The sequence below is a fragment of the Mastigoproctus giganteus genome, chromosome 8, assembly GCF_048544385.1.
Source record: "Mastigoproctus giganteus isolate SK-2022 chromosome 8, ASM4854438v1, whole genome shotgun sequence".
Lineage (NCBI taxonomy): Eukaryota > Metazoa > Arthropoda > Arachnida > Uropygi > Thelyphonidae > Mastigoproctus > Mastigoproctus giganteus.
This window is the reverse complement of record NC_143582.1, coordinates 31374573-31387932: the sequence shown is the minus strand read 5'-3', so window position 1 is coordinate 31387932 and position 13360 is coordinate 31374573. Positions and strand designations below refer to the sequence as shown.

Here is a 13360-nt window from a genome sequence, read left to right as displayed (position 1 = left end):
AACACAATGTAGTATATTAATTAACAAAGAATACGGCAAAAATTATCAAAATACTTATTCCTTTACAGCAGCCAAAAATCCACCAACTGTTCTCTTCCACAACCAGAAGGCGCCTCCATAGCCAGGTGGGAAGGAGCAGCAGTGCATAGCACACGCTTCTTGATTAGACCAGGGTTCGAGCCCGTCACCACCAAATACGGAGGATGCAGAAAGGTCAGGGAATGACCACCGAATATTCCTGGAGCAATATGGCCTTAGTTGCTAATGCTCCTAAAAAAAAAACCAACAAACCACGACCAGAGCAACCTCAAAAACAGGTGCTCTTACAAAGAAAGGATTAAGTTCTGCAAGTTGCGGCATCTGGAGACTAGGCACCTGTGAAGTGATCTGATTGAGGTGTATAAGGCCTTGAATAGTTTGAGCAGGCTCAATGCTGACAGGATACTTCTGCTTGCTCAGATTAAGAACCTGAGGGGGCATAGATTTAAATTGAGGAAAGACAGTTGTAGAGAGATGTGCAGAAGTTTGCCTTTAGCCAGCGGGTAGTTGATTGCTGGAACAGACTACCATCTGCTGTTTTGGAAGTTGATAGCTTAAATAAATTTAAGGCTGAACTAGACAAACATTTGAAAATGGGAAAGTTTTTTTTTTTTTTTTTTTGGCTGATGCTGTATAAGTTTGCTTTCTTGCATCATATGCCTCAACTAATGCTAATGCTAAAAACCATAAAAGCTGATGAAAACATTGAAGGATTTCGAAATTTGATGGACAATAATGACATTATCATGTAACAATTAGAATAATGGCTGCAGTGCTAAATATGAATAAGGAATTTGATTTTGACCAAAGATTTGGGCATGAACATCAGGAAGGAAAGTGCAAAGATGGTACCCAAAGTTCTCATGATCAAAATCTGAAAAGAAGTGAAATCTAAACTGACGTTTTTAAAAAAAAATTAGAAAAGAAATGGACTTTTTGAACAATGTTATAACTGTCAATGAGTCATAGATTCCATTACAATCCTGAAACTAAATAACAAAGCCTCCAGTGGACAAAAAACACATAATCCCCACTCCTCCCCAGCTGAAGAAAGCAAGTTGATAGCTTGTCACATTCCAAGGTGAAGGTTGTTGTCACATTCCAAAGTGAAGGTTGTTGCTTGTGTTTTTCGACATAAGAGACATTGTGTAAAAATATCTTCTAGTGGTACTACAGATGGTCAATACTTACAGTTTTAGTTTACTTATAGTTTTATGAAAACAATAATTTATAAAAAAATTTATAAAAAATAATTTTATGAAAGCAAAAATTTTCTCTACCTTCTGCATTTTGTGGGCACACACAAGATGGGCACTCCCAGTATGGCACAGCCATCTGCAATTCACATCCCGGACCACATTGCATAGGACAGTTTAGATTGCATGTACAACCAGGGCAGCCATCCGTTCCTTGCTCTAAATATTCACAATTTGGAGGACAAGTCACTTGTGGACAAGTCACTGTAGTAGCTGGTGCTATAGTTGTTGTTGTTGTTGTTGTTGTAGTAGTTGTAGTTGTTTTCATAGCTAAAAAGAAAATAATATTCTCTTTAATCACCTCTCAAAAAAGATTATACGAACAAGATTATGTGAAGAATATATGACAACAACTTTGCTAAAATTGTTATTACCCAACATTTCCTATTATAACACTCAATACTATCAATTAGCAATAATGATTTTTTCTACTTTTATATGTTAATATTAACTACTCTCTCTCTTTCTCTCTAACTTATAAGAACTAATTTCTTAAGAAAATTACAGTTAGGCTATAATTTTAGCTCTCAGAAAACTTGATAGGATATCACAGTGTGAAATAATCATTTCACTCAGAACATAAAAATATCAACATATAATATGGTACGATTATAGGGACAGAAGTTAATCTTCTTTAAGGTAAGCACCTAATGTGTGTGTGTGTGTGTGTGTGCGTGCGTGCGCGTGCGTGCGCGTGCGTGCGTGCATGTGTGCTTGCGTGCGTGCATGTGTGCGTGCGTGTGTGTGTGTGTGCGCGTGTGTGTGGGGCGCCTCCGTAGCTAGGTGGGAAGGAGGAGCAGTGCGTAGCACACGCTTCTTGATTAGACCGGAGTTCGAGCCCGTCACCACCAAATACGGAGGATGCGGAAAGGTCAGGGAATGACCACCGCATATCCCGGAGCAATATGGTCTTAGTTGCTAATGCTCCAAAAAAAAAACAAGCATGTGTGTGTGCGCGCATGTGTGTGCTTGCACGCATGTTCAAACTATAGTATGCATTCCAGCATCATTTGATTTAACTTGCAATGAAACTATCAACAAACTTAGTAATTAAGTGTAATGAAAATAATAAAAAAGTCACATAGAAATAACTCAGGAAAGTAATTAACAAAGAGAATGGGAAGTTAAAAGATTTTATGCAGAGAGGAAGGAGAAAAAATTTTAGTTTATATTAATCTATTATTAGCATTAGCAAAAAAAAACATACACCCCCTTCTCATTTCACCCATCCACTCGCTCCAAATTTTTGTCTAGCTCTGCCTTGAATCTGTTTAAGCTATCAACTTCTACACCAACAGATGAAAGTTTGTTCCAGCAATCAACCACCTGCTGGCTAAAGGAAAACTTCTGCACATCTATCCTACAACTGTCTTTCCTCAATTTGAATTTATGCCCTCTCAGGCAATTATTCTGAGCAAGAGGAAGAATCTCATCAGAACTGAGCATGCTCAAACCTTTCAAGGCTTTATACACCTCAATCAGATCACCTCGCGGGTGACTAGTCTCCAGACACTATAATCTGCAAAACTTAAGCCTTTCTTCGTAAGAGAAACCCTTTGTTCCATTTGTTGCTCTTCTCTATACTCGTTCCAGCAGCTCTACATCCTTCTTAAAATGAGGCCTCCAGACCTGTATACAGTACTCGTGGTGTGGCCTGACCGTATACAAGGGGATAATCACCTCCTTATCCCTGCTAGAAAAATTCCTGTATATCATTGACAAGATACCATAAGCTACTCTTGCAGACTGCCTGCACTGCTCAGAAAACTTTATATCTGCCTGCACAATTACCCCCAGGTCCTTTTCACTCTCTACCACTGTCAGTGTAGTACAACACAGTTGATACATTACTCTGGGGTTACTGCTTCTTATATGCAGTACTTTACATTTGTCAATATTAAGTTATTTCATCATATAAATTATATGATTTAATAATAAAATAAAAATAATAAAAGAATAATAACAAAGAAAAAATAAGAAATAGGGCATTGATCATCGATATCTGACTGATTAGGAATTGAACAGATTTTATTCAGAGCATATACAGCAAGAAATAAATTTTTTTTTAATGAACTAAAAAAAGAAAAGTTTGTATTTCTTGCATCTTTCTATATTACTCAAAAGGAAACTCAACTTCCAAAAGTTCCTGTTTATATTAAGGACAGCCATACAGCTACAGGATTGTTAATTAACAATTTTAATTGTTATGGAAGTCATATACACACACACTTATCACTGAAATAATTATGGTCACTTTTTTTAATGGTGCCATACAGGGCCGGATTTACACATAAGCTAAACAAGCTACAGCTTAGGGCCTCATATTACAAGGGGCCTCACTCCATCTTTAAAAAAACCTTTTTTTTAAACATTGTCACAGGTGAACTGTAGGAGAGAGATGGGGCCTCATACATCTTATAGTTTAGGGCCCCAACAAGTTTAAATCTGGTCCTGGTGCCATATGAATTCAAACATGAAACATGTAAGGAATGATCAAAAAACATTGAAAATTTAGTCCACAAAAATTAAGATATTACGCTTATAGGAACAGAAAGTTCATCTTCTTTAAAGTAAGTGCTGTGTATGTGTGTAATTCCTGTCTTCAATTTTTGGGATTCGAAAAATTGAGATTCCCCATATCCATTTTTTTTTTTTTTTTTTTTTTTGCCTTTTGAGGTTTTATAGCTTTAGGGAACTATATCTAATGACAGACAGCCACATCCATGTTGTGGCTGTCTCATATGGAATATTTTACATAACTAAAATTACCTTGCAATCTTGGCAGGGTGGCCAGATGCATTGTCACGGTGCACTTGTCACTGATATGATTCCACTTTTGGAACTGTTTACTAAACACACTGCATTACAGAGATATTTCAACACTTGTAGATAAAAATGTTTGTTGATAGTCTAACCTAGGAGCATACTTGTGGTGCACAACACTCTATAATCAAAGTAAGTGAGCAGCAGAACTTTTGATGTTTTCAAAATTGCTTTTCAGAACTCACAGACAAGTAGTTTTGTTTCTGCTCCTTTTTCAGAAATAGTGGAATAAACTTGATTCAATTCCTTATTTCTAAGTCTAGTTAAAATGGCTTATCATGTACCATAAATTGCCTACCTCTTTATTCGTTTTACAAAAAATCAGTCTTCTGTCATTTCACATTATTTTTATAACCTCAGGGGCTCACGTCTGGTGAGTATGGGTTGGCACACCCAGGATCCTGAGCTGAGTATCATCATTCTTCTCTTTTTTGGTGATTCCTCCTACTTCTCTCTCTCTCTCTCTCTCTCTCTCTCTCTCAGAGTACTCAATTTTTTTTTTTTTGGCTGGTGCAGCATATGGCTAATAATAACAATAATAATTAAATTATGAAATTCAGTCATCGATTTTATCAGATCTGAATGCCCTATTCTACTGGCTGAAGAGCATCTAATATGCTTGTTGCTTTTCAGAAAGACATTCACCCTATTTTAAAACAGCAGAATCATTTAAACTAATGCATGGCTCATTCAGGCAGATGGCAGAGCTTGCCTGTGGTTGTTGAGGGCTACACTCCTGGCTGATCTAGGGCTGGTCATGGGAAAGGCTGGGGTATCTTCCTTTAGCAGGATGGGGAAGGTGGTGGTTGCCCCCTGAGAGTTCTCCTATTAACCTGGGAGAACACTAACAGGTTCCTGCATTTGTAGCTTCTATTCTCATTCTGTTTTAATGGGAAGAAAGTTCAGTGGTCTCCTTAAAGATGGGTAACCAGTGGGGGAGTCTATCTTCCATTATTTCTGTTGAAGTTTGTGGAGGGGCTGGCTTGAATCCATGCAGTGTTATAGAACTATCACTCTGCAGTTTGATTTGCAAATGAAGGTAAAGTCAATTTTTGGACCCTAGCCAAAGATGACATATCCTTCACTGATGGAAACCTTTATAAGAATGAATTCATTTTCAACCTATTTGTGTGAAAGTGGATTTTCTACATTCAAGATCTTAAAATCAAACTAGCAACTGCACGAGAGTTTCTCTATCCTCCAAGTTCCAGAATGTAGAAAATTGGCAAGCAGTACAACGTTAAACATCACACTAAAAATTTATTAAACTTTTAAAAATTTTTCCTTTATTTTCCTGACCTTTTAAGAAAATAAACATTAGAAAATTGGAAAGAATGTTATAGTGATATGAATTAAACTAAATAAAACATTCTTCATGGTGAATTTTCAATAGTAGTTTTTTGAAAAAGTAGTTTTTTTTAATAGTAGTTTTTGAAAAAGTTATGCTAAATTTATTTTTTGCAATCTAACTTTTATATGGATTGCCAGCTATTTTGAATTGAAATGTAGCTCACAGTCAACAAAAGGCTAGGGATGCATGCTTTCTTCTATCGTGTGTAAAGGTTCTATAAAACGGCTAGTAAAAGCAAATGATCATCATCTGCACAGCAGAACAAACTTCACTTCATTATAAGTTGCATTGGTATTGCACTACTTTTATAGAATTGGAATCTCCAAAAGGTTAATTTATCATTTAGTTAAAAGAAATTACGTTGATGAGAGACTGTTTTTGTGACTTACTGGTCCCTCATCATATAACAGGTGCTCCTATCGATAATTTGACAAAAACATTGGTAATGAAGTTGAAATTATAAGGTAAAACTTCAAGACTATAAAACAGCATTATCTATTTTATAATTTAATAATTTAAAATATAAATGCAAAGACTGAGAAACAAAGCAAAAAAATTATAATATAACTCTTGTCAAAAAAGAGAAACACAGTTGTGGGTTTTGTAAATATAAAAATGGCTTCCAATATTGATATATGCTTTCTAATATACATATAAAATAAGTAGGAATCTGTAAAATACATCTAAAAACTTTCTGTAACACTATTATAGCTCTTTAAAGATATAAATTAATTGTAGGAAAAATGTTTACAGAAATTTCACTTTTAATCACGAATTAAAACCTAGGATTTGTAAAGAATATATTATACCTACCACATTCTAAATATAAATAATATTATTAAAGGTTGTGTAGGGAATACAAGTGTGACAGCAAGACTTAAATCAGATTCAGGGATCTACTAACTTTGTGTTGATGGAGGACAGTTGCAGAAAGGACATCCCCCACTTGCAAGATCTACTTGAATGGTGCAGCCAATATCACATTTTGGAGTGGGGCACACTTTATCGCATACACAAGTTGGACAGCCATTTGCTCCTAATACTTCTCTGCACCTATCCTCATCACAGTTGACTGGTGGGCAGCCTAGCCTACTCACTAATAAAAAATGGTCTGCTAAAGATATTAGCAACACTTATAATGGAAAGTGAAAAATAATAAAGCAATACTGATAAAAAAAAAAGAGAATAAACATTTTATTTATGAAAATATACAATATAACATAAATAATAAAAGAATAAAATTTTAATTTAAATTAGCACTATTTTATTTTTGGACTGCTTCATATTGCCAGGGTTCATGATTCATTTGACATTCTTAATTTTTCTTTTATTTTTTATGCAAATGAAATGAGAAGAAAACAAAAATATTTTATCTAGAGACTAGAAGAATACTTTATCAAGTCTCTGGTTTCACATTCAAAACTAACAACTACTAATGAATACTTAAGTTTTGTCCTTTTACATGTATTACCAGAATATAAACGCATCTTATGATGGAAATAATTTTTGTATAAACCTGTTATTTGGCAAAGCATAAGTTAACTAGCCCCCCACCCATCATTTTATGATAAAAAAAAGTTATGCTAAATTTAGGAGCCACTCATACTTTATTAAATATCTCTTTTTATTTTTTTCTTTCTTTTTTTTAAACTTTTTGAACATTTTTCCCTTAATAATTAAGCCTGGTCATGCTAGGTAAACCTCATGCATGCGCTTTGTTTATATAGCATGACTACATGGTACCATTCTTGATTTCCATATGTAATGTATATATATATTCATAGCTGAGGAAGAAACACACACAATGTCGACAGCTTTTGTAAGGATTTGATTTTTTTTATCAAAAGAAGAGAGCACAGTGAGCAGGGGGTAAAGCCCCCTAGTTCTATTTAATAAAACTTTTGAATATTTTCAATTTTACTTTTACATGTAACAAGATATGGAAAATGTAACACACTAATTTTTCTCGAATCACTCAGTGCGGCCGAGGAAAGAAATCTAACTTTGAATTTTTTTGAATACGGCCCCTGTATGGAAAAAGTTGGACACCACTGCAGTTGTTTATTTGTTATTAGGAGCATTAGCAACTAAGGCATATTGCTCCGGGGATATGCAGTGGTCATTCCCTGACCTTTCTGCATCCTCCATAACCACTGCAGTAGAAGGTTGACCAGAGCCCATTGTCAGCATCGGGAATACCCCTTGATCTACTCATTGTTGATCAGCGCGATTTCTCCATATGTGGGACAGGTGGTCAGATAGATTTTACAAGCACCACAAAGTTGTAGAATGGTTGTTATCCCATTAGCTCTCTTAAATCATGCAGCAGCACTAATTGCCTCAAGGCCAGAAATGCAAACTGTGCATACTGAGTTAAGTCTGTCCTAATCCATTCGTTATATGAAATTTTTCTTCACTCAACGGAAACTATTTTAAATGTAACTTCCAAGGGGAATTCAAAAAAATTCACTATAAATAGAGTTTGTTAAACAGAGGTCTAACTGAGTGATTTAGAATTCTAAAAATGTTTATAAAGTATTATATAGAAAATATCTTAACAATAGACAATGAAAAATGTAAATTTAGTTAAATAATTTTAAGCTTATTTGAGCTTAAAAACTGAAATTTATACTCAGAGGTAAACATGCGAAAAAAATTTACAGAATATTACAAATTTCAAAGTGTACTGCATCCAAATGTCACACGTCACTGTTAATAAAGGTGCCAGTACGCCGTACCATTGCGTACCAGCCCAAAAAAAGCACTGCATATATCCCATTCTAGTATGAATTTCAGAGTTCTCATATTTGTCAACAGCTGTAATCACTCTCTAATGTATTTTTTCGAATGATCTCACCAGTTATTAATTTGTATTAAAATCTGAAGACTATGACAGCTGTAGTCACTCTCTAATGTATTTTTTCAAATGACCTCACCAGTTATTAATTTGAAGATTCTGAATATATTTGAAGTGCTCTTCAAAGCATTTCTGCACAATTCTCACCCCATGCATGCAATATTATCTTGGTTGCTAGAATCACACAACACAAGAACTTGAATAATAACAATAATTGGACATGCCTAAGAGCTGGTTTGTTTGGTTTTTTTTTTTTTTTTAGGAGCATTAGCAACTAAGGTCATATTGCTCCCGGGATATGCGGTCATCATTCCCTGACCTTTCCGCGTCCTCCGTATTTGGTGGTCAAGGGCTCGAACCCCGGTCTAATCAAGAAGCGTGTGCTACGCACTGCTGCTCCTGCCCACCTGGGTATGGAGGCGCCCCTAAGAGCTGATGGAGCTCTCAAGGATAACAGGATAAGTGCCATGTCACAAAAAATTTCTTGCAGCAGAACAGTCAGAAGGCATGCACACTCTAGATTTACTCCCTCTGTGTCATCTCAAAACCAGTATGCATCTACTGATCATAAAACAGGTACTGATTTAGTGCATAATTAAATAATTCAAGTATCCAATCAAGATATTACACTAATATTGTTAACAAAAATTCAAATTTGGGGAGAAGGGGGGGATAAGTTTAAGGTGAAGTTCAGAACCATCAAGTTTAGGAACCACTAACTTTATTTCAGATGAGGACAAATTTACTGTTGTTGAACATTGAAAATGAAGCCACAACAGTCACAAATAAGTCAGAAAATTTTGGTGAACAATTTCTCTTAACAATTCCATCAGAGAATTCTGGTCAATAAACTTTTGATTAAGAAATTAGTGAACTGATTAATTACTATGTTAATTTAGTACAGATTGTTTAGTGGAAAGGTGTGTGTGTGTGTGTGCAGTGACAGCAATAAAAGCTTATCAGAAAATATTATTTTGGAGACTTCAATATAAATTTAAACTTGTTTTGTCAAAAATAGATTTTTCTTTTTTACAGAAAAAAAGAAATCAGGAAAATTAAAGATTATAAATTCACCTGAATCATCACCACAGATGCAACCTGGACATTCTCCTGGAAGAACTTTAGTTTGTATCCTGCAGTTTGGTTCACATTTTGGTGGAGAGCACACAGGGTCACATATGCAAAATGGACAGCCATCAGCTCCCATTACTTCTCGACAATTGTTATCATTATCACAGTTTGCTAATGGGCAACCTGGCTCTTCTATAATTGTTATAAAGCAATTATTTATAAATTTTATTTTAATATAGGAGAAGTCTGTATGAGCTAATCATCCATAGTTCAGAAAAATATTCCCAACAAATTTCATTGTAAAGCTAAACTATAGTTGATATGCTCATACGAAAACATTTTAAATATAAACTTTACCTTAAATACTGAAACAAAGTTATAATTTTTTTTTAAATGGAAACTTTAAATTATAATAATATATGATGATAATGTACACATGCTTATTTTGAAAAGAAACTTACTTCAATTAATCTGAATTAAAATTAACAAATTTTAATTAAGTTCAGTGCCTAATTTAAATGTCTACTGGGTGACCATGAAAAAATATTTCACTTTCTTTTTACTTCTGGTTAATAATGCAATAAGTGCTGCCAAAATAAAATACCATATTCATAATTGTTCCCTATGATGGTGGAAGACAGTTGTGAACAGTCCTAATCTGTTCATAGCTTTGCCACCTCTCACTGACTGGATAAATTTCTTAAATGTAATTTCACTCAGTACTGCAGCTAGGGTTTTCCCTTCCTCTATGAGATAGTATTAGGTAGTAGTAATCCTGGGAAATGACAGAATACACAAATTTACAGACAGGTTAACATGTAACAGAGGTAAATGCTACAGATCTTTCCCCTCAATGCTGCAGTTAGCTAGTCTGGAGTGTGAGGGGTCTCCCTTTCCTCTATGAGGTAATATTAAGTAATAGTCATCCTACAATCATAGAAAATAACAGAGATTACATGAATTTATAGACAGGTAAATACTGTAATCTACGTAGATATAAATATACTCCTGTATGGATGTACATACTGCTTATATAGAGATTAAATAAATAATAATGATAATAATAAATGCAAAATAGCAATTATTACTGTGAAAGAGAGAGAGATGAATTTTATGGACTGTGGCCACTGAAAAGCAAAAAGACTCATAACTGTAATGAATATATAAATAAAAAAGGCTATATAAAAATGGTATGGAATAAGAGAGTATATGGTATATACAAAAACCATATTGTTGTATAATGCACAACCTTGGTGGCATTATCAAGAGTGATGTAAATTATGTAAATGTTATGCAAGTAAATAGTAATTAGAATTTGAATAGCTGAATTAGGATTTAGCAAACAGGAAAGTTAATGACAAAAACACTTACGAAGGAAAAAATACAATTGATAACAAGTATGGTTTATGGTTGACCCATATTACTATTTGCTACTTACTTGCATAATGTTTACATCAAAAACAGATGTTGCTGACTTTTCTCACAGTTTTGTTGGTTATTCTTGATGAGGACAAAGGTTGTGCATTATATAATGATTTTTTTTTTGTGTATACCACAGATTCCTTGCCACTTTTATATCACTTTTTTTTACCACTTTATATATATATTTTTTAAAATTTTGTAACCTAAATAGTTTCTATTCATGATTTTCACAACCCTAACTTTTGGAGCATTACATAACTGTACATGAATGTTTGTGATGAACAATACTGTTAAGCACTAAAAAAAAAAAGTTTAAATATTTTATTCATATAATATTTTAACTTTTTTAAAAAAAGTTTTTTAAAGATATTATTTTAAAAATATAACTATTTTTTCAAAACTTAAATTTTGTAATAAAGCAAGCACTTGGAATATCTTTCCACTGTAACATTCAGAAGTATATAAACATATTACATATAGATATTTCTCTTTTTTTTTTATGATTTATAATACTATAAACCAGTTTCCAAACCCATAGGCAGAAATATTATATTTAGAATAACAAATCTTACTTTTCCTCCCTGGAGATGTAAATAATCTGCTCATCAATCATAAATATTGTGACATAAGCACTGGGAAAGCAAAATTGAGAGTAGGAGTTCGTTATAGGCCTATTGACTCTAATGAGTACAACTAACAACTGTACAGAGAAAGAGAGTTAGATTATCTTATAATGTGGGATTTTAACTTCCCAGATATTAGCATTAGTAGAGGCATATGATGCAAGAAAGCAAAAAATATAGACTGGAATTTGGTCACTAGCACACTAGCAAGGCTTTTGTGTATTTATTGGATGACTGTTTTCTGCAGCAGCATGTTTGAGAGGCAACAAAAGGGAGTAATACTATTGATCTGATTATCAGCAGTGATTATTCATGCATTAAGAATCTGCAGATAAAGGAATGACTAGGTGGCAGTGATCACAGCATACTGATTTGGGATTTACTCAAATAAGTAACTACCATCAGGGGTACAGGGAAGGGTTTTTGTTTTTGTGAAGGTGACTACAGTGGTCTCAGACAGTTTTTAAATTCTATACAGTGGGACCTACTAATGATGTTACCAACAGCAAATTCTAAATCAGATGCATTCAAGGAATTAATCTCGAAAGCTACTAGGCTTTCATACCAACCAAGAAATACTGTTCAACTTTTAGGTCTAAATAGATGTCAGATGAATTAATGAGACTTGTGGCAGAGAAGAAAAATGCATAGGATACAAATAAATTATCAGGAGACACAGATACCTATGGTAGATATAAGATAGTCTGTAATCAAGTCACAAAGGAGGTTAGGCAAGTAAAGGAAGATTACAAGAAATCTTTGGCAAAGGATGAAAAGAAAAACAGTAAAGATTTCTTTACTTACGTAAACTCTAGAAGGAAGGGGATGAATCAGATTAGTATTAGTAGAGGCATATGATGCAAGAAAGCAGCATCAGCCAAAAGGGGGGAAAAAAAAAAAACTTGCACTTCACCCATCCGTTCGTTCGAAATACCTGTCCAGCTGAGCCTTAAATTTATTTAGGCTATCAACTTCCACAAAAATGGATGGAAGTCTGTTCCACCTACCAACTACCCACTGGCTAAAGGCAAATTTCCGCACATCTCTCCTACATCTGTCTTTCCTCAATTTGAATTTATGCCCTCTCAGGTGTTTATTCTGAGTAAGAGGCAGAATCCCATCAACATTGAGCATGCTCAAACCATTCAAGGCTTTTTACACCTCTATCAGATCACCTTGCCGGTGCCTAGTCTCCAGACATTGTAATTTGCAAAGCTTAAGCCTTTCTTCGTAAGAGCAACCTTTGTTCCATTCACTAATCTTGTTGCCCTTCTCTATACTCGTTCCAGCAGCTCTACATCCTCCTTGAAATGAGGCCTCCAGACCTGTATACAGTACTCAAGGTGTGGCCTGACCATTGCCTTATACAAGGGAATAATCACATCCTTATCCCTGCTAGAAAAAGTCCTATATATTATTGATAAGACACCATGAGCTACTCTTGCAGCCTGCAGTCTGCACTGCTCAGAGAACTTCATATCTGTCGGCACAATTACCCCCAGGTCTTTTTCATTCTCTACCACTGTCAGTGTAGTACCATTTTTTGGTTTGGTTTTTTTAAGAGCATTAGCAACTAAGGCCATATTGCTCCGGGATATGCGGTGGTCATTTCCTGACCTTTCCGCATCCTCCGTATTTGGTGGTGACGGGCTCGAACCCCGGTCTAATCAAGAAGCGTGTGCTACGCACTTCTGCTCCTTCCCACCTGGCTACGGAGGCGGCCTCTCAGTGTAGTACCACAGAGTTGATACGTTGCTCTGGGGTTGCTGTTTCCCATATGTAGTACTTTACATTTGTCAAGATTAAACTTCATTTGCCACCTCTCAGCCCATTTGCTCAACCTTTCCAGATCCTGTTGCAGCAGCATAGTGTCAGTATAATATCAAAGTTATTCCCTGCGTCTAGTTCTTTTGTGAAT

At 34.9% G+C, this 13360-nt stretch overlaps 1 protein-coding gene across 1 annotated transcript in view; it reads right to left on the bottom strand.

The window, feature by feature from the left end:
- LOC150081409 (kielin/chordin-like protein) overlaps window positions 1–13360 on the bottom strand; it is a 572736-nt gene that overhangs the window by 12361 nt on the left and 547015 nt on the right. The window contains exons 29-31 of the mRNA XM_090380194.1: window positions 9401–9589; window positions 6374–6580; window positions 1320–1565 (exon numbers count right to left, since the gene is read on the bottom strand). Of these exons, the coding sequence (XP_090236320.1) occupies window positions 1320–1565; window positions 6374–6580; window positions 9401–9589 (642 nt within the window). The remainder of the gene's footprint in view (window positions 1–1319; window positions 1566–6373; window positions 6581–9400; window positions 9590–13360) is intronic.